The sequence below is a fragment of the Odocoileus virginianus genome, chromosome 29 (genome assembly GCF_023699985.2).
Source record: "Odocoileus virginianus isolate 20LAN1187 ecotype Illinois chromosome 29, Ovbor_1.2, whole genome shotgun sequence".
In the NCBI taxonomy this organism is placed as follows: Eukaryota; Metazoa; Chordata; class Mammalia; order Artiodactyla; family Cervidae; genus Odocoileus; species Odocoileus virginianus.
Window position 1 is genome coordinate 8,327,884 of NC_069702.1, and position 23,609 is coordinate 8,351,492.

The following is a 23,609-nucleotide window of genomic DNA, read 5'->3' on the forward strand; positions in this document are numbered from 1 at the left end:
TCATGGCCTAAATTCTTCATTTTGGCAAGTTGATTCATGTGATCTTTCATCTGGATAATAACTACTTTTCTCCTCTTCTTTCTTTCCCCAATTCCCCCACCTCTTGTTTCTTAAATTGACAATAATAAAATAGCCAGAAATAATAATGAAAAAGAAAAGGAGGAAAAAGCTAAAATCCCTCCGCTAGCAAATTATCATTCTCTTTCATTTTTCGCCCACATATGTTCATAATTTTGTAGAGCAAGTGTAATCTTGCATAGTATTTTTAACATTCTCCCGTGCTCATTTCATGCTATAGCTTCCTAATTATTATATCTGATGATTATATAGCTTGCATTGAATGAATATACCATAATTTAAGCATTTCCTTATAGTTGAGCACTTAGACTATTTTCTAAGATGTGATCATTTTAAATAGTAAAACTATATAGATAAAAATACCCTCAAAATGTTCAGTAAGTACATTTCTTCTCCTTTTTGTTTTATTGTGATAAACTTTTGTTTTCACTGGTTTTTATCTTTCTATACACTTCCATATTTATAATTCTATAGCTGAACTATTGATATCTTAACACTTCTAAGGGAAGCAGTAGTAATTTAGTAATTAATTATTCATAGCTGGTAAATATTCTTAATGCCTTTATGTAGAAATTAGAGTCATATAGTATATCCTGATATTCTAATGTCATATTTTTAATATTTAACTTTATTTTATGAGAAATTCCTGTGAAAAATGATCTCATAAGATTGTATTCACATTAATTGGTTAGAACTTATTGTAAAATTAGGTTGATGGCATCCCTGTTAGTTCTTTATTTGTGGAATTTAATTTTAAAGTATTTTTTTAAGATCTTGCTATGTCCCAATCCCTATAGTAATAGTGTATTAATCTTCATGTTAAAGTGTAAAAAAGGTGCAGTGATAAACTGACCCAGAAACATAAAGGACTTTCTGAGGATTTCAGCCCATTGTTTAAATGAGAATAATTATAGCTAGTTCATGAGTCCTTATTATAAAGTGTCGTTGGTCGTTAACATTAGTCCAGTCAGCACCAGACTGTGGGTCAGGAGGAAGGTTTGGGTGCTTTGGTCTATTGGTATCTTCCCTTGGATATGAACATGTGCATATGATGTATATGACTACTATTAGTTACCATGAGTTTCTATGTGCATTTGAAGCTTCCTAAATAAACTGTCTTACAGGTAACCTAAATTCATGAAGTTCCCATAGATAATTTGCATTTCTAAATTAAAATGTAAGATACCTTTATTTCATTGTAAAATTTTTAATTGCCTTCATTAGGTATTAAGCTTTTGGACTAAAAAGAACTAATGTCATTCTTTCAGCTTCTGTTTATTAGTGACCACTGAGCATTAGTGGGCTTTATTAATTTAAAGTCTGAGAAGGCCTTCAAATGCCTGGACGCATCTCAGGAGAAAGAACTACTCCCTATAAAGATGCTGCTATTATAGTGGGAAGAGTATTAGACCTGGAATGAAATTATCTGAACTCATTGCTGGGTGTCACATTATTGAAACTTCCTGAGTTTCAGGTTCCTGATGCATAGAAATAAGTTAATAATACCTACCAGCTGCTGGCAGAAGTGAAATAAGTAAGGTGTAACATGTGGTAAAGAATTCACCTGCCAATTCAGGAGACGCAGGTTCAATACCTGGGTCAGGAAGATTGCCTGGAGAAGGAAATGGCACACCACTCCAGTATTCTTGCCTGGGAAATTCCATGGACGGGGGAGCCTGGCAGGCTACAGTCAGTGGGGTCACAAAGAGTCACATGGCTTAAGAACTTCAACAACAACAACAAGCATGTTACAACATGCAACATACTAAATGCACCCAAGTTTTAGATTTGAATATAAAAACTAATCTTAGTAGGTCTCATATTTTAACTTTTATTTTCTTACAGCATTGTGAAAAGGAAAAAGCACCTTCTTCAAAGGATTTGAAGCATGTTCATGCAAAGAATGAACCAAGTAAACCTGCCCGGAGACTTTCAGAGTCTTTGCACCCAGCTGATGAAAACAAAAACGAATCCAAAATAGAAAGGGAACACAAGAGACGGACTTCTACCCCTGCTGTGGTGGAAGGGGTGCAGGAAGAGACTGACACAAGGGATGGAAAAAGGCCAGCGGAACGCTCAGAAAGTGGCACAGAAGAGCCCCAGAAACAGAAAAGCACGCTTAAAAACGAAAAGCATCTAAAGAAAGATGATTCAGAAACACCACATTTAAAAAGCCTGCCCAAGAAAGAGGCGAAATCCTCCAAGGAAAAGCCTGAAAAAGAGAAAACTCTGTCAGAAGACAAACCGTCTACAAAACATAAGTACAAAGGTGACAGTGCACACAAAGCAGGCGAGGAGGCTGAGCTTCACTCTTCTGAGAGGGGCTCGAAAGATGAAAACACTCAGAAGACAAGTCAGCAAACAAAACTTTCATCAGATGATAAAGCTGAACGAAGAAGTAAACACCGGAATGAAAGGAAATTGTCAGTTTTGGGCAAAGATGGTAAACCAGTTTCTGAGTATATCATAAAAACTGACGAGAACGTTCGTAAAGAAAATAAGAAAGAGAGGCACGGATCAGCCGACAAAACGAAGGCAGAGCACAAATCAAGAAGATCAAGTGATTCTAAAATTCAGAAGGACTCTCTGAGCTCCAGGCAACATGGAAGCACAGTACAGAGAAGAAGCGAAAGTTACTCCGAGGATAAATGTGATAATGACTCGATTAACGCAGATAGTAATTCCAAACCAGAAGAGGTGGTTCACAAGGAGAGGCGAAGAACCAAGAGCTTGTTGGACGAGAAACTTGTGTTGAAGTCTAAGTCCAGAAGCCAAGGCAAACAGTTGAAAGCATCTGAAACAGAATCACAAGAAAATACCACAAAACTGGCGGCCACTCCTAAACCAGAGAAGGAGAAGAACACTGAAGAAGGTGACCCAGAGAGACAGCGCAAGTCCAGGGCTGAAGACAGACCTTCTGAGGAGAGCGGTGTGGACCCCACGTCAGAGAGCGCGGCCCCTTCAGCACATGGTGTGCAGAGGGAGTCTGGGCACAGAGTGAAGTTTCCACCAGCAAAGGAGAGGTGCAAGGGTGACAAGGAGTCAGGCTCCACCAGACTCGAGAGAAGGCTGTCCGATGGGCACAAAAGCAGGAGCTTAAAGCACAGTAGTAAGGACGCGAGAAAGAAGGAAGACAACAAAACAGAGGACAAGGATGGAAAAGAAGCTGACAGCAGTCATGAGAAGCCCAGAGGAAGTGGTTCGGTCGTAGAGAAGAAGTTAAGTAGGAGGTTGTGTGAAAATCGAAGAGGCAGTGTATCCCAAGAGATGGCTAAAGGAGAAGAAAAACCAGCAGCAAACCCTTCGGGCGCTCCCAGTAGTTCCTCCCTTCAGAGACCAAAAAAAAGTGACCCTGCCCTGATACCTGAACAAGAGCCAATGGAAACTGATCCCGAGCCAGCCACGGAAAATGCAGCAGAGGTCCGCAAAACCCAAGATGGCAGCAGTAGCTCTCAGCAAGACCTTGACTCGGAAGATGTTACAAAGCAAAAACCTGCCACTGCAATCCTGAAGGAGGAGTTGCAGACTCCCGTGGGGGACTCAAAAACAGCACCTCCGGCCTGTAGATCAGGACGTGGAGCAGGAGCTGTTGGTAATTCTGAAAAGCACGCTGACCATAGAAGCACCCTGACCAAGAAAATGCATCTCCAAAGCTCCGTGTCCAAACCTAACTCTGGGGAGAAGGAGTCCGCTCAACGAGGAACTCACGAAATGAATGTAGACTCTGAAACGAGTCACTGTTTGTTACCCCATGCCCCGTCAGAAAGTGACAGGGCACAGAAGAATTTGAAAAACACCACCAAGCCCACTGAAGAATGCCTTGCTTCAGGAGACACCACTCTTAAACATTCCACAAAGGTAGATCCCGCCCCGTCCTTAGGCCCCATGACTGCTGGGCCTCAGAAACAGTCTCACGATTCAGGGGTGCCTCCTGTAGTTGACAAAAGAACTGGGTCAGAAGGTGCCACAGCCAGCACCTCGCTCGTCCACCACTCTGAAATCCCTAAGCAAAGCTGGACTGTTGGGGAATCAGAAGTCCCTAGGACAAGTGACAGCAGAGAAGGCGATGCAGTTTCCATGGTAGATACACCAGCAGAAGCCAGCGTGGAGAGCAGAGGACGCATTCCGGAGGTTGCCCAGGCCTTCATGCCGCACAGCAGGCAAGGGAAAGCAGACACGCCTGTGGGCAGTGAGTCAGCAGACAGGACGGTGGGAAATGAGGATGCTGACAAGGAAGGTGGCTCGACGGATGTGGATTGGAAAGGAAGGGACTCAAATTCGAAGCAGACAGTTAGGGCTTCTGTAGAAAATGGTGACAAGGCTGGTGCTGCTATTGATCAGGTGGTAGGCATGAGTACAGAAACAGATCCTCTTGGACTTAAGCAGAGCAGAGGCCCAAGTGAAGTTGAAAACACACCAGCCGATGCTGACAGAAGGCACGGACACAGTGAGGTGGACACCAGTGCTGGAAGCAACACCGTGTCCTCTGTTCTACATCAAAGGAGCGGGAAAGCTGAGACACCAACAGCCAGGCCTGGTAGAGGAGAAAAGGCTTCCATCGCCAGCAGTACAGAGGGGAAGGACAGCAGTGTTCTCCTAAACCCGGTGAAGGCGGGGATGGCCACAACCACATCTGCAGAGACGGTGGAGGGTGGGGTGGCCGTGCCTTGCACAAGCATCGAAGCGGACGAAGGCCTTACGACAGGCACGTGCTCCAGAAACCACCCTCTTCATGTCGGGGCGGAAGCCAGAGAAGGCACCGTCTTTGCTGCGGCAGAGGAAGGTGGGGGTGTCGTCACAGAAGGATTTGCAGAAAGCGAAACATTCCTCACAAGCACCAAAGAAGGAGAAAGTGGGGAATGCGCCGTGGCCGAGCCTGAAGAAAGAAAGACCGACCCTGCGACGGCCCCCACGGGGACCACCGGGGCTGACGCCAGGAGCACAGCCTCGGAGGAGAAGGACGACGCTGTGACCAGCGCAGGCTCCGAGGGCAAGTGTGATGGGTCTTCAGGTGGAGACTCGGACCTCGTGGAAGGAACAGCCACGTTTATCAGTGAGGTTGAGTGCGACGGGGCAGTAACAAGTGCGGGGATGGACATCAGGGAGGGGTCCCTGAGCAACGAAGAGTTGGATGGATTCCAGAGAAGCCCGCCGAGAGCAGGTCCCAAGAAGGAAAGCGAGGGGACGGTGACATGCACAGGGGCAGGGGGGAGAAGAGACGGCGGCGTCTTGTGCTCCGCAGCTGGCACGGGGCTACAGGAGCAGCGCAGGGTGACGGGGGCCCCCGGGGGCCCAGTAGACACCCCCACGCCGGCGACAGCCAGCGCCGCCCAGGAGGAAAGCGCTTCTGTGACGGACGGCCCCGAGGGTGAGAGTGCTGTCAGCAGCACCGGGATCACGGAGGAGGATGCGGAGGGCCTGGCCAGCTGCACAGGTTCGGAGGAGAGCGGCGAAGGCTTTGCCCTGAGTTCCGAATCCGAAGAAAACGAAGAGAGTGCCATGGACAGCACAGTAGCCAAAGACCCCACTGATGCGCCGGTGGTGGCTGCCGGGCCCGGTGACGACGAGGGCGTGGTGACCAGCACGGGCGCCAAGGAGGATGAGGACGAGGGGGAGGGCGTGGTGACCAGCACGGGCCGGGGGAACGAGGTCGGGCACGCGTCCACGTGCACAGGGATGGAGGAGGAGAGCGAAGGGGGGTCGGTCTGCGGGAGCGCAGGAGGGGACGGGCAGCTCGGCCCCGTGGCGGGCCTCATGGGTGCTGAGGCTGGCGGCACCGTCCCACGCGCGAACGAGAGTACCGTGGACAGCATGAGTGGCGCGGAGAAGGACGCTAAAGACGCTGAGATCTGCTCCAGCGCCAAAGGGGTCGTGGAGAGCAGTGTGAGCAGCGGGGTTGCAGCGGAGGGCGTGGCGGCTCCCGCTCCCGAGGGTCGCCAGGGGCCCATGACCAGCGCAGCTTCAGACCGCAGGGACAGTGAGCTCAGCAGAAAGGAGAAAGCCGACGACACCACGCCCTCCACCGGCCTGGTGGGGGGCAGTTACGAGGCGCTCGTGTCCGCGGCTGTCCCAGAACACGTGCCTCCTCACACATCACCGGGCGAAAAAGAAGATGAGGGTGTCATCACCTCCGTGGAAAACGAAGACTGTGACGGCCTCGTGGCTGCTACAGCCAGTGACAGTGTCGTCAACCAGGCTGGGGTGGCTGGGGGTTCAGATGAAGGGAAGGGCTTGGTGATCTCCACCAGCACGACAGACGATCTCACCCCACAGCTCAGCACCGTGGTAGACGTGGGGGCGGGCCGTTCAAGCGCCCCAAGACCTGAAGAGAGCGCGGAAGGCCCCAGAGTGAACGTGGAGGAATTCGAGGCCCCCATGCCCAGCGCGGCGTCGGGTGACGGGAGCCAGCTCACAGCTGCGAGAAACGAGGAGAAAGACGAGTGTGCCATGATTTCCACGAGCATCGGGGAGGAGTTCGAAGTGCCCATTTCCAGCGCGACAGCCCTCCACGGCACCCAGAGTCCACAGCCGGTGGCAGCCGGGGAAGACAGAGCCAAAGGGCTGGCCCCCGTGAGCGCGGACGACTTTGAGGGGCCCACGCCCAGCGCGCCCGCCCAAGCCGAGAGCCCCCTCGCTTCAACCAGCAAGGAGGAGAAGGACGAATGTGCCCTCATTTCCACCAGCATCGCAGAAGATTGCGAGGCCTGTGTCTGTGGTGTGGCTACGGAACGGGAGCATGAGCCGCCCGTCCTGGAGGAGAAGGACGGCAGCGCCATCATCTCCACAAGCTCCGGAGAGGACTGCGAGGGCCCGGTGTCCAGTGCGCTTGTTCGAGAAGACGCCCGGGCCTCGGTCACGCCGGCGGAAGAGACGAGCGACGTGGCCATGATTTCCACCAGCACCTCGGAAGGCTGTGAGGCAGTCATGGCGGGCGCACTCCCGCAGGAGGAGGAGCCGCCCGCTATCGCGGGCCCGGAGGACGTGAGCGACGCCGCCATCATCTCCACCAGCACGGCTGAATGCCTGCTGACCCCCGCTGGTCTCCACAGGCAAGAAGAGGTTCATCCGAGTGCAGGCAGCCCCAAAGGAAAGGATGCCCCATCAGCCACGAAGACGAGCCCTCCTCAGGCCCCTCTGTCCAGCCTGATGGCCGAGGACACGTGTCAGTGTCCTGGGCCCTCCACAGGGGGGAAAGAAGTGGGCCCCGTGGTGGCAGGGGGCACTAGGGAAGGGCATGACCGGGCATTGGTCAGCATGCTCTCTGCAGGTGTCAGGCAGAACAAGGGGCTTGGCAAGGACTGTGCAGACAGAGTTCAGAGAGATGAAAGGCCTGAGGCAGGGACATCAGAGGGCAGCACGCCAGCAAGGTGTCCAGCAGGGGGGAGCGGGGACTCACCTGTCGACCCGCAAGGACCAGAGCAGGCGCCCGAGGGCACCTCCGTCAGTGTGTGCTGTTTGTCAGCAGTCAGTCCCGGTGCTAAAAAAGCTGATGACCCGCGGGGGCCCCAGGGCGACTTGAAAACCACCACGGCGGAATGTATCAATGGCCAGGAGTCAGAAACGGCTCCTTCCCAGACAGCAGCCCTTCCCACCACCTACGATGTGGCGCTCTCAGCTCCTAAGCAGGAGCAGAACTCGACTAGCAGGAGTGACCACCGTGGCCAGTGCGCTGTCCCAGCGTCCGCTGAGAAAACAGGAGAAGATGACAGCGTGACCAAGTCCTGCCAGCAAGAAGGTCTTCACGTCACTGTTTCTTCTGAAGAAAAGCTGCGTGACCTAGGTGAGACTCTTAAGTACAAATTTTCGTGTTTTATACAGATAATTGTATGTAGAGGACATTTAAGATGGTTTTGGTGTGAAAGTGAAAGTGAAGTGGCTCAGCCGTGTCCAACTCTTTGGGACCCATGGACTGTAGTGTACCAGGCTCCTCCATCCGTGGGGTTTTCTGGGCAAGAACACTAGAGTGGGTTGCCATTGCCTTCTCCAGGAGATCTTCCTGACCCAGGGATTGAACCCGGGGCTCCCGCATTATAGGCAGATGCTTTACCATCTGAGCCACCACGGAGGTTTTGGTTCTAGAATGTAGCAAAATCACTGTCATCCAACTTGAGGGTCAGGCTTCTCTAAATCATGTTTAAACGGTTAGTCTTAGACCCACTGCTCGTGTGCGACATGGGCAGTGAGGAGGCTGCCAGCTGTCTCAATCGGCTGGACAAGTGTCATCTGTAGGACTGCTGCAAGTTACTAAACATCTTTGACCTTCAAGTTTCTTATCAATCAAAATGAAGGCGCCTTACAGCAGTGTATGAAATGAGCTTTTTTTTAATCATCCTCATTTTACAAATGAAAAGTTCAGAGAGTTTAAATAACTTGCACAGTACTCGGATGCCTCTTAGGAAAAAAAGTACATCTGAGCCTCAGCTTTCTGTTGTGTGAGAAGGGGACAGTAGCACATAACAACTCTGTTCCAGCCCTCATGTGACTTATTACAGATTCCAGGTGTGTGTCAGTTCAGTCTAGCTGGCTGCTTCTAATTATGTTTTATTTTGCAGCGTTTATTGTTTGTGTAAATGGACTAGTTTCTGGCTTAGTATCTGAAGAAGAAAAGAATCATGTTCTCCCGTGCTAGATTTCAGAGAGTGCCAGTCTTGTTGGAAACTTGGTACTTTTCAAAGGTGTAAGCTTGGAGCTCAGTCATTGATTACCACTTACCCACCCACTTCAGACACATAATTCCAGGTACCACTGTGGATTCAGAGATGGTGGGAAGATGGTTGTGAATCCAGCCACATATTGTGTTTAGGCTGTGATACAGCACCGTGACAGGTGCTTAGGACAAGCTTAACAGGATGCCATGAGAATTCAGAGTGGGTACTTGGGCTGGATGGGAAGCAAGCAGGGATGCTGTCTTCCTCTCCACTCTGTGTAAATGGGAACAAGCTGCACTTTTAAGCTGAAATACCACCTAAGTGCTACTCTGGAGGCTGAGGCCTGTTCCTTATGGGGACTTAGGAGACAGATTTTCCAAGGGTTGAAATAAATGACTTTAAATTTATCTGTTGACTTTAACTTAGGGTGAGTTGAATGCTCTGGAAGTTTCTCTGATTCAGTTATTGCTACAGTCTGTTATTCCTCTTGCCTCCTGCCTCTCCTTCCCTCTGAAGGAGCAGAAATAGAAGGACTTTTAGCAAGGAAAAGCCCACAGCCTCCTGGAGAAAGGAAGGGTTTTCTTGGGAGACTTCCATGTGGGCAGGTGAGAGGAACAATTCATAGGACAGAGGAGAGAAGGAAAGAAAGGGACAGGTTTGAGTCTAGTAGAGAAAATCCTGTTCCCTTTTTATCTGTTTCACAGTTTTTAACTTTTATGTTCAACTTTGCTGTTTCAGCACAAAGCAAGTAAAATGAATGTGTTCACAGATCACTGTCTTTATTAGGAATATATCTCAGTGGCCTTGAATGTTTTCTTTTAGGGACAAGCTTGATACAGATATCTATAGAAAAATACTTGGAAATAAGACGTCCTCGCAAATGATAGTGTATCATTCTTTGTGGGAAGCCATCATAGCAGCAAGAAACATGTTTACACACATTCCATCCCCCCAGATGTGAGGGCTGAGCACCCCCCAAAATGAGTGAATGACCCCTTGCCTTTTATCTGAGAATTTTCGGACATACTCCCCTTTATTGTTTTCTACTGACAGCAAACTAAAGCAGGATGGAAGAGGGCATGGCATGTCTAAATAGTAACTAGACAACGTTCTGTTAGCTTTTGACTCAAGATGTACTTTGCAAGCAAATTCTTAAACTGATTGAATGGTTTGCATTTCTTTAGGCAGTGAAGAGTCTCCATCGAATGCTCTGGGGGGACTGGGACTGAAAACCAACTTGAAACCTGAGGTATGGCTGATTATTCAGTTATGCTGAACTATCAGTGGTGTATGTACCTTTTCACCATATGTAGATGCATGTACATGAGCAGAATGCAGCCCCCCGCTCTCACTGTACTGAAGCTATTTCAGTTCTGTTATTGTCACGTCTTCTGAGGGAAGAGTTCAGAGCCTCAATAGTCTCAGCTAATAGCACCATCATCAATCCATCTACTCAGACCAGAAACCCAAGGGTCACCCTCAGTCACCCCACATTTCATCTATTGCTGATTCTCATCGTCTCCATTCCCAAAATGTAACTTGAATCCACCTATTTCTGTTTCTACGGCTACCACCCCGTCTAAGCCTCTGCCCGGGTAGGTAGTGTCCCCATTCTGCTTCCTCTCCAGCCCCTCCTCCAGTCTTCACCCAGCCCTGAGAGTTAGCTTGAAAAGCATAAATTAGGTCATGTCATTGCTCTGCTTGAAATTTCCAGTGACTTCTCATTGCATTTAGAATAAAATCTAGTTTGGGAGGAGGTTCTCTTGTTCTTCTGCCACAACCTGTGTGCTTTACACAGTTTAGTCTCCATGCCCCCTTCCCGCCTGATCTCCTGGCACCTCGGAGCCCACATGACAAGATAGTGGTAAACATGGGGGCTGTGAGCACAGGGCAAAGGCGCCTCGACTCACAGCAGGGCCAGTGGGTGGAAGGGAGACGGCTTGCAGGAGGACATTGGAGTGGACTTTGCAAACGGTGGGAGTGTCCCCTCGGACACAAAGGGAAGAGCCAGTCGTGAGTCCTGAGCATTGCAGTCGTTTCGGGGCTGAGCTGCGCTGAGACTTCAAGCCTCTTAAAGAAGTGGGACCAGATCAGGAAGGACTTGTGTGCTGTACTCAGCATTTTACTTTAGCTCAGTAGGAGAGCCACTGATGGATGAAATACGAGATTAGTTTTACCTTTTTGTTCCTAAAGGTTGACAGGATGCTGAGTGCTTTGTTTAACTCATTTGAGGTGAATTATACTTCTTATTTCAAAAACCTCATTTACTTGTTACGGTGCCTTGGACTTTTTAGGTATTTGTGCCATCAGGGGAAGAGAAAAATCATGACATCTCAGCACCACCAGGAAGTCCAAGTGGGGGAAAGCTGAGTGGAACAGGTAAACTTTTAGCGGTTGTTCACATTATTTTTTCCTTACGTGTGGTTTCATCTTTTATTACCACTTAAAATTTATAGCTAATTTGTAATAAAACATTGACAAGCTATATGGATTTACCTCTCATTTTTTAACATAGGTTAGAGAAAACTCTTTGCCATTTCGTTTTTAACTTACACTTTTTCTTCATCAAGTGTTAACCTCAGTCAAAATCCCATGCGGTTGTTTAAATCTGACGTCTCCGAATAACTGTGGCCAAGCGAGCCGCTTTGGAGTGGGCCCTGCTCCCACCCACAAGTGTGTCTCTGTGGCCCTCCCTGTCCTTCCAGGCACCACCACAGCTCATTTCCAAAAGGCTAGTCTGCGCCCGTGTGCCCACTTCTTTTAACCTCATGCTCTTGACCCCTGGGCTCTGGCCGTTGCTGCGTCACTGAAGTTCCTCCCCGCTTGCAGAGCCTCTGCTGTCTCTCTCTGTGCCAGTCTTCAGCGTCCGCTAAAGGTGTGAAGGGAGGAGTCTCAGCCTCAGACAGGGTTAGGACAGCAGCTCTCAAACACTTCGGTCTCCGGACCACTTGACACATGACCTCATGTAAATCTGACCACCCGCCAGAGACCCTCACTACACCACCATCACCCTGGGGATGACGTGTTTAATACAGGGGGTGGGTGGCGGTATATTCAGTGTGAGGGGGACACAAGCATCCAGTCCATAGCATTCAAAACACTGAGAAGTTCAGGCAAAGCACGATCCAGGAGCAAAGACATCTTTCGAAGGCCCAGTTTCTTACCTTCTGTCTTAATCCCCAGCAGAAGCAGTCGCTTTCCCATTCTTGTGCTGTCATTCATGGCCAAAATCCTGAGACTTCTAATTCAGTTTAGGTGCCTGAGTTATTACATTTTCTATAATTTTTTTTTTTAAACTCAGCCATGTATTGTGGGCACCCTTCGTTGTCACTGTATACAGATCAAGTTCGTTTGTTTTAATAGTGGTCTGTAACGCATGGTCCCACCTGTTGTTAGGTCTTTTAGTGCCCTCCAGTGTTTCTGGGTTTTACTGTTACAAATAACGCTTGCAGTGAGCTTCAATATATGTGTAACCATGTACTTCCCCTAGTGTTTTTTAAAAAGTGAACCGAGAGGTCAAAGAACATACGTTTAAATTTTCATTTCAAGCACTTGGTATCCCCCCTAATTTGGAGAGAAACATTGAAGAACAAGTAGGTGTGTATTCGGCGCACCAGGCAAAGAGAAAGGCAGTGTGTGAGCAGTGGTGTGTATAAATCCTCAGTCCGGGCTATCTGGGGCTATCAGGGTGGGGATCTTCCAAGGCAAACCATCTGAAAGGGCAGCCTTTGAAGTATGTGACCACAGGAACCTTAAAAGCAGAAATACCAGGGGTTCCTGGAAGACCACCCCAAGACCTGGTAAGCCACTTGTCCTGACGTGTTAAAACGCTAACGATAACTAATCTTCCCAAAACTTGGATAGATGGTATTAGTTAAAATTCCTGTGTGTGTTATAGTACACATAATTAACATCCCATTTGTTAATTGTCAAGAAGGTACCATTTTTGGATTCTAAAGTTCTGTGTTCCCAGAGTTATATTTCAGACTGTGTTTAGGTACAGTTCAATAAGAGATCTACTTACGTAAAAGGAAGTTGTTTAAAAGAAAAATGTGTGTTCTGTCATTGTTGAGTAGAAACAGTAGGCCTTGTACTTCAGTCTTCCAAAGAATATAAATAGACCTTTGCTGTTCTGGGGGATAAGATCTAACTCTTCATTTGATGGGATTATTTTTAAATGAACCAGTGTTACCCTGTCACTTAACAGTTACAGCAGAGACTTCCCCACCTTCCTTCCAAGCCTCAGATCACCAACACGGTTAAATCACTGCAGTGAGCTGATGGATCGCTGCCGTTACTCTAAAAACAGGGAGCGTTATTTTTGTCGTTCTGGTCATGTGACACAACATAGATGGTATTGATAGAAAATGATTGGCCCAGAAGTTATAATTCAGAGAGGCAGCTGGGCCCCTCAGCAGCATGGTCTCACTTAATAACTGAAAGCTCTCGGTCTGTTTCTCTGTGGTTCAGAGCCAGCTTTCAGCTTCCTCATTTCTCATTTTTGTCTTTGAACAGTTGAACTGCAGAGGGAGCCTTCTCTGGCGATTGAATCACCAAATGTAAGTCACCGTAATTGTTTGGATTTTGTTGCTATCACTTGGGATTATTCTGATTGGGGGTTTTGAAAGTGATTACATTTATGGGAGGGGCTGGCCCTGCGTTTCTTTAGGAGGTGAGGCCATTTGTAGTGTGCTCTCCATTGAAATTCAGCCTACTCATGTCTTTAATTTCATGTTCAACTTTATCTACTGATGTCAGGAAATTTAGTTGCTTTTCTCAGGAAAAAAGGAGTCACTCGGAATTCAGCAGCTCTGTGTTCTAGTGGCTCTTTAGGCCAATATCATGAGAGAGAACCAAGGAAACAGAAGAAGGAAATATTATGAGACAAAACCAAGCAAATAGAAGAAGGAAATATCATGAGGCAGAACCAAGGAAATAGAAGAAGGCCCAGATCCCTCAGACTTGGGAGCTCCCTTGGTAATCTTAATGAAATTCTTTGAAGAATTGGGAGCTTTCTATTTTTTATTGCTATAATAGGACTGCAAATTGGACTGTGGTGTTTTAAATTATCCTGGTGCTGTAGACCAAACCAACTTTGCTGTGGCTCTCATAATCCCTTTTGTCCTTGAAGGAATTTTTTTTTTTTTTTGGTCTTTCTTAATGCATAGAGGAGTGCACATTTTGTAAAATGCTTGTGAATCACAGATAATCACATTCTTTCCAGTGTCACTAGGAGACTCAGAAGAGCCCTGCTTCCTACCAAACACCCATGGTGGCGGGGGGCTTACCTCCCCCTGTTGAGACATCCCAGGCTGTCTCTGGGCCCTCAACCCAGTCTGCTGAGGGAAAGGGAGAGAAAAGCCCCACTTGGTTCTGTTGGGGTTTACCCTCGAAGAGCTCAAAGGATTTGAAATGTGGCTGCATCTCCAGGGCTGCCCCACTGTGTGCTGCAGCAGCTGCCTTTTCCCTATCTGAGCATGTCTGTCCTCTTTTCCAAATAGGAGATTCTGTAGCTGGGGTTTAGAATGTTGTAGGATATTCTGGGGGCTCCCCAGGTGGCTTTAATGTGGTAAAGAACTCACCTGCCAGTGCAGGAGACATAAGAAACTCGGGTTCAGTCCCTGGATGGGGAAGGTCCCTGGAAAAGGGAAGGGCAGCCCACTCTAGTGTCCTTGCCTGGGGAATCCCATGGACAGAGGAGCCTGGTGGGCTCAGTCTGTGGGGTCACAGAGAGGCGGACGCGACTGAGTGACTGAGCAGACATAGGGGATGTTTGGAGACTTTCCCTCAGTTTAAAAAACAGTGAAATGGACAAGGTTTACCTGAGGGAAACATTATAACAGATTGACAGAATCCCTCAACATTTTTTAAAAAAGAAAATCATGAAGGATCATTGGATGGGAAGAGAATTTCCAAAGTTTTTTCTCTCTTTATTTCTTACTCTTTTACCATAACTGCTTTAAAGACAAGGAGAATAAACATAGTAGGATGCTAATTTGTTAAACTGAAACTTCTTCAAAAAGAAAGTGTCCTCTGCTCTTGAACTTCTGGGTGAAATTTAAAAGAACACATTCTTCAGTCCTTTTAGGCGTTCTCACAAATGGCCAGATTATTTTCTAGATATTCAAGATTTTTGTGAGAATATCCATACATAGCCTTTTCTATTGTGTGTTTAGGTCGAAAATGCAGGCTCAGAAACAACTGAAATTCATGGGAAATTTTATAGCAAAGAAGGTAAGCTAATGAATTTCATAGTATAATTTTAATATTAATTGTAATTGTCATTTGTCTAGTGCCTTTTATGTGGCAGGCCCTGTGCTAACTATAATTACTTGGCAAATTTTTAATCATGTAACTCATATAATCCAGTAAAGTGAGCGTTCACAGCATCACATCTGTAGTTGAGGAAACAGACATAGAGAGCAGGCCAGTGGCTCCTTCAAAGTCATGTAGCTTATAAATGGTCGCTTGCCTTAAATAACAACTACAGTTTGGCAGGAACCTCACAAAGGGTTTATCCATTGTGAATACAAAATGTATAGTCCCCTGCGCCTTGTCTCACAGGAGCGGGTCTGTGCTGCGTAGTTAACTGTGTTGCCTTCTGACAGGCAGCCTTCGTGTGGTAGCAGACCAGGGACGTCATGTTTATGTGTTTGTTCCGGGAGTCAGGCCTTATTCCACGCCACCCGTAGGGACTGCCAGCTCCAAAGCAACAGTTCTGGTCTCAGAACAAAATACAGCGTTGTATTGATTCCTACTGATTTTGTTCATTCCTTGTTTCAAGAATGGGGAAAGAGGTCTTAATCCCCTGCACAGTTATTTTTATTTCTATCGCTCCTTCTGTTAGAGGACACTTAGTGTGCAAGTGTGACTTGTCTGTGAGCTCCAGAGAGAGCGGCTGTGCGTGCCGTGCCGTGTCCCTTGGACACGCGCTCATGCTCTGCTGCTCGGGCTGGGGGGAGTGGCCGTGAAGTCTGCCGGGTAAATGCCAGGGAGCCTGTCACTGAACCCCGTTCACGCATGCTAGAAATGGAAATCCTGGAACTTAACCTGATATAGTTGTGTAAGGATCACACCACAATCACTTGTCAAGTCCCTTCCTCTTTTCCTTTCCCATTCTGCACATGTGCCTAAAGTAAGTATTGGAGTGTATACTTAAGGGGTTTGTTTTTTCTTTTTTCTTTTGTATTTCTTACTCAGAGATATCCAATGGTGGAAAAGACAACACAGAAGCCTTAAGATGTCACAGTGTTGAAGCAAATCCTAAAGAGGTGGGTTTTGGTAGGAAATTCGAGTACTTCCATGTTTCATGAATAGTGCTTTCTCCTGTACACAAGGGCTTTTAGCTCTCTGTATAAATGATAAATTAAATGTGTTAATACAATGAGAAATTAAATGTGTTAATAGGTATTAAGAGTTCTCTATATCTGTTACTTGTTTATGCTTTTGTAAGATTAGGTAATTTAGCAGGTTGTAGAATTATTTGGACATGTCTGTACTGTTTCTCATATGCTGCCTTTCATCAGCCTTTTGATGGGCCACCAAGAGAGCAGAAAAATGCTGCCAGTTAATTTATGACATGCCATCAATTACAAAACTAGATTGACTTCAAAGGTGGTAAAATGAGGATATTTTTAACATATTTTAGAATTGTTGAAATATATTAAGAAACTAGAAATAGATTTGGATATTTTTTATGAGTTTATTATATTGCAGTCTTTAAAAACAAAAAAAAAGACTCAAGCTTACGAAATGAGTCTAATTTGAATCTAGGTGACAGAAGTATTCTAGATTTTTTAAAAATTTGTCTCAAGGACTAGAAACTAATACAGTGTGCTCCCGTTTAAGCAGAATTGGATCCGGGTTCTCCTGTCTTTACTACAGTCACTCTTAATTCCAGGTTGAAGAGGAAGAAAGGCACATACCTAAAAGAAAAAGGAAGAAGCAGTACCTCTCTTCAGAAGATGAACTGGGTATCTAGAATATACATGTTCCTGTTTAAACATCTCTGAAAATCTTATTATTTCCACATCCAAATAGTGGGCCAATAGCATAGAAAATTCTTGAGGGTAGTAATCGTTTACAACTCTTGAGTCTCATATGTTTCCAGAACAGCCTGACTCCTCCAGGGTCTTTGCTGGACTTGATCTAGAAGCTAGATTGTTCCTGGCAAAGACCCAGCACCTGGAAATCGTAAAAACCCAGGCTCCCTCTGTCACCTGGGCCCCAGGTGCCACTGAGTTCCTCATTTTATGTCATAAACAGAGGCCTCACAGAACTAGTGAAGCATTCTAGGAAGATGCATGTAATAATAACCCTTCTGTGCTTCATACTGTTGATTTTCTCTCAGTCTGTAACAATGCCAGCTCATAGAACTTGCTCAGAGGTGGAAATGTTCCGTATTTGTTTTGTCTACTAGTAGCTACAAAGCACGTGACTATTGAGCACTTGAATGTAGTCAGTGTGAATGAAAGGCTGAATTTTTAATTGTATTTGAATTGTATTAATTTAAATTTTAGGAGCCATTGTGGCTAGTGGCTCCCATTTTGGACAGTGCAGAGACTTTTATAGTTTAATACCTGACACAAAATGCAAACTCATTAAATACATATTAAGTAATATGTGAGAAACAATGGATAGTTACATACTTGACTTTTTTGGTTGGGAACATGTTTTGTAATTACTGAGTTCATACCAAAGCTAGGTACTATCTCCAGTACTTTATACACATTTCCAATAACTATGTGAGTCAGATATTATTGCCATTTTATGAATAAAGAAATTAAGATTTTGAGAAATTGTGACTTTTTCTCCACTAAGTAAATCTGATTCCCAGGATCATGGTCTTCATCACTAAGCCATACCACATAGATGGTAAGTTGTTCAGGAAGTTAAAAAGTATGTCTAGAAACTCTATGCCCTAAGCCCTCTCCACAGACCCTCCTGTTTTGTTGGAGTCATTTAAGCATTTGTAGATTTTTTCATTTTTTGGCTTTGCTAAGACCAAGGCCAGTGCTGAGTGCTCATGTCACATGACATTATAAATACATTTAGAATAACTTTGGCTTCACTGTATCCTAAGCCTAAGGAAGAAGTCTCAGACTGTCTTAAAATAGAACTATGCATTTCATTTTTCATTTAGCTTTTATTCCTTTGTGATTCTGTTTAAACTGATTTACAGACGATACCCCAGATGTCCTGGATTCCAAAATAGAAACAGCACAGAGGCAGTGTTCCGGAACTGAGTCACAAGATAGAAAGGTATTTTTTCCACATATTATAATTTAAGTTTTAGGGGAAGCCTGTTTACATCACTGTGTATATGTATTTTGTGTATTTATTGTAAAAGGTGTATAGTTTTTAGACTCTCTCAAAGAAAAATGTTACACTTTATAATCATAAACTGCAAAATTGTATTACTATGACAGTTTAGATATAATCATTGCTTAGGTTTTTGTTCAGTGGTATTATTGACTTCTTTAGATTTCCACGTCCTTTGTTCCCAAGTATAATAAGCTTTATTACAGATATACTTGTATCAGAACAGTGAAATACAGTGATACATGCGATTTAAAAATTTTAATACACAGGCTTCTCTTTACCATACCTCCAGCCCCTAAAACATAGATTGTCCAAGGATGAGGCCTCACTCATTGCCCTTTTCTCCTGTGGTCTTATTTTCATCTTGTGCCTTGCGGAAGTAACACACAAATATTTATTTCTGTTCTTACTCTGTCTTTTGTTCTAGGCCAGGTTTCTCCTCTTCACAGATACCCTTACGTTCCTGAGACTCAATACTTACTGACTATTCCAGTCTGCCTCTATCTTCTCTTTCTTTCCCTAATCTAGTTTTTTCCAGCTTGTACCAAAAGTATTAAGTCAGCTTCCAAAAATATATACAGCTGACTGCCAGCCCACAGAAGCCAGTTTATAGTCTCCTTTTCCCCCCCAGTAACTGATATACTAAATAAAAAGTAGTAAAAGAATTTTAACAACTGAAGAGGTGAAGTCATAGATTGTCATGAATTTCAGCTGGTCATGGCTAAGGAAAGAAACAGGTTTTCAAAAGCCCCTTCCCCTGCCCTATTGAGGACAAAAATCTTGAGACAATACTCCTTAATTTGGAGCGAGGCAGATTAAAGGGTCGCTTTTGCATTTTTCTTTAACTTCATGTAGGCGTCCCTGGTGGCTCAGATGATAAAGGACCCGCCTGCAATGCGGGAGACCTGAGTTCGATCCCTGGGTGGGGAAGATCCCTTGGAGAAGGGAGTGGCTACCCACTTCAGTGTCCTTGCCTGGAGAATCCCGTGGATGGAGGAGCCAGGGGGCCACTGTCCATGGGGTCGCAGAGGGTCGGACATGACTGAGCGACTTTCACTTTACTTTCAACTTCATGTACGGTTTTTAATGTTAAATTTAAATATATTCTGACTTAATTATTTTTATTTAAAAATTCCATATATAAAACAGTCCTCTGATTTTAAATTTGGTTTGTATAATTCTGTGTATACATTATATTAATACTATAGTGTAAACAACTGGTTATTTCATGCTCAAAACTTTTTTGCAACTAAGGGCAAATAATATAATCATTGATAGACCATTTCTCTAAATCAGCCCAGTTGGACACCGGAAGTTCTCTTTGGCTCCTTCTCCTTTATCCCTTTCCTCTGGTCCCTCCCCTCTACCTGCAAAGAAAAAAATATCTTTTGGAAATTCCTTTAAGTTCTTTCTTTGGAGTTTCTCTTGTAAAGTCCAGGGTCAGCAAAAAGACCAGTTTCTATTTTGCAGGGGGAAAAATAATGGCCTTGTTGCTTTATAACCTTATCTTGTGTTTTTCTGCCTTCAAAATTTGAATCTTTTTGTATAGTCTGCCAAGCAGCAAAAGAGTTACTTTTTTTAAAAAAAATGTCCAACAAATAGGCTAGGAATTATTTTTGAAGCAATTATATGGAAGTGGGCGTAAGAAGGGAGCTTCTTGTCTTGTTCAACTTCCCCGTAGGAAGAGAGCTCTGGGGGTTTGGAGGAGTCATCTAGAGCAAGTCCTAAGACAGACAGCACTGCTTCGAGGGCCGTGGAAGAGAAAGGTGAGTAAGACATCGCCTCAGTTAAACTCCTGAGAGAGACTCATCCTTCAAAGCAGTCAGCACCTCTCTCACCAGGCTTCGCCAGCTGAACCTGCGGTTTGCTGGTCTTTCTCCCCCTCACATAGCCCGGTGTATCGTGCTGAGTGTAACAGGGCTTGGAGACCGCCTTTAATGGAGGTCCCGTTCTACACGAAGTGGGCTGCTTGTTGGCTCACCAGACCCTGGCTTACCAACGTCAGCGTGTCTGCCCGGCAGCGCGGTCTGTGCCTGTGGATGACTTAGGTCACCTTGGTGGGCGTCCTGGCACTGAGGCTGAGAGTGGGCCCGGCAGTCACGTGCTCTGCTCCTTCTGCAGATGAATCCAGCAGCAGCGAAGCTGCCGGTGAAAAGACAGAGCAGAATGACGATGACATCGTAAAATCTCAGGAGGTGAGAGATGCTTTTCATATTTGTTTGTTCAGGTTTTTTCAAGTACTAAAAACAGAGTGCATCAGTGTGCTCTTACGAAAGGTTGTTCTTAAATGCGTTTGAGGTAGCTCTTTTTTTAGTGCAGCAGACAGCATTTCACACAGAGCACTTTATCAGTGTCATTTTGATGTATTTTGTCCTCTGTGTCTTCATTTTCTCCCAACATTTGTATGAGACCTCCTCCTGTCAGCCCCATGGGATCAGCCCAGATCTGTACCTCAGTGTCCATGTGCCTTCCTGACCGGGAAGCTTAGCACAGCCAAGCCAGGCTCCAGCTCAGGGCAGAGAATGGGGCAGCTGAGCCCTGGGGTCCCGCGGGAAGAAACGGGAGCAGCGGCAGGCTGTGCAGCGCACCGGCCACAAGTGCCAGCCGGGACCAGCCTGACGGGGAGAGGTCAGGGACTCCTGAGGCTGCAGGAGAGGCAGACCTCCAGTTCTGCCGCTCCAGGCCCCTTGGGATTTGCAGAGAACCCAGTGGGGCCCAGAGTCGCAGTGGCCTGAGATGCAGGCCCATAAATCAAGAGAGACAAGCTGTAACCCAGCCAGATCCTCTAGATAGCCCTTGCAAAGTTTGCCTGTCTTGATACAGTTTTTAAATAGTTCTGTTTGTCTTCGCTGGCCTCCTTTATTTTTTGTAAGGGATGGCATTGATCACAAGTGACCAGGAGTGAGTCCCCACAAAGTGGACGTGCATATTTATTACAGAAGTAAAAGCTGACACGGAGCACTCCCATTAGCTCTTTACCTCACAGTCCTCAGGGCTCCGGGAATTCATAACGCAGCTGCCAGTGTTTCTCAGCTGAGGTGACTGCGCCGAGAAAGACGAACCACTCAGCCCAAGGTCACGTGTTTTTTTAAGAGACAAAGCTGGGATTTGAACCCTCTTGGGAGGGAACTCTAAATTCCATTCTGAGAAAGCAAACTATTTGTGTAATAGATGATAGAGCTTTTTTATTCCCTTTTTTTCCCCCTTTCCCCCTTAGGAAGATCAGCCAGTAATTATTAAAAGGAAAAGAGGAAGACCTCGTAAACACCCTGTAGAAACATCATTAAAAACAAGTAGGTATTTGGTGTGTTTTCAGTTCACACACAAGAAATTTTCAAACTTATTTTCTAAGTGGGATTTTTATTTCCTGTTTTTCAGAAGATGACTGCAAAACAGATGCTGGCCTTGTCACTGTAAGTAATTGCGAAAGATGAAAACTCTTCAACCGGCTGCTCTTGACCTGAAAGAGTACACTGCAATATTAGTATTTTCAACTGGCTTTTTTTTTTTTTAAGTATTTGTAAAGCTTTAAAGAAACTTTTTAAAATAGAACATCAAATAACCATTCAGATAATATTTCAATTACTAATAACTCCATATAAACATAATTATATTCATTGTAATTTAGTCTGACTCTATCCTCACCTGTCAGATCGGCTGTATAAAAATTATCTAGGGACTTATCTTCTTGTCATCCTTGATTAAAACATAGAAAATAGCTGTTTTATATGATTTTTAGATAACAGCTTCTTTATGGAACCCTCCTAAAGTGTCTGTTTTACTACTTTCAATGGGGTTCCTTTTTTATTAGAATGGACACTAATTTCAGAGCAGGAAAGTCTGTAGTAATACTTGATTTTTTTTTACCGTTCTTTATCTTTGACCCTGAAGTGTGTACCCAACAAAATCATTGCACCAAGACTTCATTGCATGAGCTTCAGTGATAGCATTATTAAGAGAACAGACATGTCTCCACTGACTTGCTCCCAGACTCTGTGACACAAGGCCAGTCACATGACCCTCTCCAGACTCCCATTTCCTTGGATATGAAGAAATCATTATCTCACTGGAATTCTTAAAAGACAACTAAACCAAAGAGCCACATATAAAAGTATGAGTGCCTGTACCAGCACACAGAAGATGGTTTGCCAGGTTGGGGGATGTGATCAGCAGGCCTCTGTCACCTCCAGCGCTCACAGCAGCAGGAGCATGACTGGGGAAGAGGTGTGTGGCAGCCCTAATCCTTGTGGAAAGACCCGTGAGTTCAGATTCGTAGCCATCCATATTTGCTGATTGTATTTAATCCACTGCAGGAAGTAAGTTAGATATTCTGCCTGCATAATAAACAGAGGTCCTCACCCTTCTTCACATTGTTGATTGACTTCCTATGTGATGATGACAAACCAGTGACTTCACGTTTTCTTCCTTGTTTAAACTTAGGTAGAACAATCTCCACCTGGCGGCAAGCTGAAAGTCATGCAAATGGGTGCGTACCTGAAAGCACTGCTCTGTGTGTGGCCTAAGGAAGGGGGCGGGCCGAGGGAAACCACAGGTTGCGGGGATCTAGGATGTCCTTGGTTCTCCGTGAAGTGAGTGGCTTGCTTGGTGAAAGCAGCTGCCCTTGTAGCCATGAGAGATTCTGGTTGCCGGTTTTTCCCGTGATCTGAGTCGTCATTGTCTTTGTCAGTCCAGGAAGCCTCAGAGAGGAGGGCGCGGAACGGCCACCTCCAGACCCTACTTTCCCGGACTTGTTTAAGGGAAAAACAGGTGAACCTGGGGACTGAGAACTTTTATCAGGAAGATAAGAATTCAGCCCAAGAGCCTGTTGTTTTCCGCAGAAGAATTTTGAAAGCAGCTGGTACTGCTTACAGAGCTAGAATGCAAGAGATAAAGTTGTTTCAATGAGGTATTTTTGTCCTCATTCCAAGGAGAAAAAAATGTTCTAAAATGTTGATAATGATTAGCTCTGTGCTGTGCTTAGTCACTCAGTCGTGTCTGCCTGTGACCCCGTGGACTGTAGCCTGCAAGGCTCCTCTGTCCATGGGATTCTCCAGGCAAGAATACTGGAGTGGGTTGCCATGCCCTCCTCTAGGGAATCTTCCCAACCCAGGGATTGAACCCAGGTCTCAGACATTGCAGGCGGATTCTTTACCATCTGAGCCACCTTGGTGAGATAATAGGAAGATTTCGTGTTTTCACTAGTGCCTGCATTTTCCAGAATTTTTACCATGTGTATATTTAATTTCATGGTTTAAATTTTTCTTTTTCCATAAAAGCAAAAAGACCCATTGGTGGGCTTTTAAATGTTGATTAGGCAAAAAAAAAAAAAAAAAAAAAAGAATATGACAGCTATTTTGGCTCAAATAAATAGCATGGTAATATCAAGAAATATATATTCTGACCAGCAAGATAAAAGCAAATGAAAAAAAAATAAGCAAATGTATAATTTGATAATTTTTCCACATTTAACTATGTGTGGGATCTTATGATTATACTTTACTTTTTTCTTATCTCTTTGAAAGTTAAGGTTTTCTTTTTAACAAAAAAAAGAATGTTTTGTTT

At 45.3% G+C, this 23,609-nt stretch overlaps 1 protein-coding gene across 2 annotated transcripts in view; it reads left to right on the plus strand.

The window, feature by feature from the left end:
- Positions 1-23,609, plus strand: part of BOD1L1 (biorientation of chromosomes in cell division 1 like 1) — a 49,968-nt gene that overhangs the window by 17,500 nt on the left and 8,859 nt on the right. The window contains exons 10-22 of one of the 2 annotated variants that reach the window (XM_070458112.1): positions 1,924-7,858; positions 9,911-9,975; positions 11,021-11,105; positions 13,242-13,285; positions 14,903-14,960; positions 15,927-15,997; positions 16,627-16,699; positions 17,908-17,987; positions 19,729-19,813; positions 20,169-20,242; positions 21,265-21,340; positions 21,426-21,460; positions 21,939-22,536. In XM_070458112.1, coding sequence (XP_070314213.1) covers positions 1,924-7,858; positions 9,911-9,975; positions 11,021-11,105; positions 13,242-13,285; positions 14,903-14,960; positions 15,927-15,997; positions 16,627-16,699; positions 17,908-17,987; positions 19,729-19,813; positions 20,169-20,242; positions 21,265-21,340; positions 21,426-21,460; positions 21,939-22,046 — 6,789 coding nt within the window. In that variant the 3' untranslated portion in view covers positions 22,047-22,536. Of the gene's footprint in view, positions 1-1,923; positions 7,859-9,910; positions 9,976-11,020; positions 11,106-13,241; positions 13,286-14,902; positions 14,961-15,926; positions 15,998-16,626; positions 16,700-17,907; positions 17,988-19,728; positions 19,814-20,168; positions 20,243-21,264; positions 21,341-21,425; positions 21,461-21,938; positions 22,537-23,609 lie in introns of those variants that run through there. The other variant, XM_020898113.2, reaches the window with a different exon arrangement.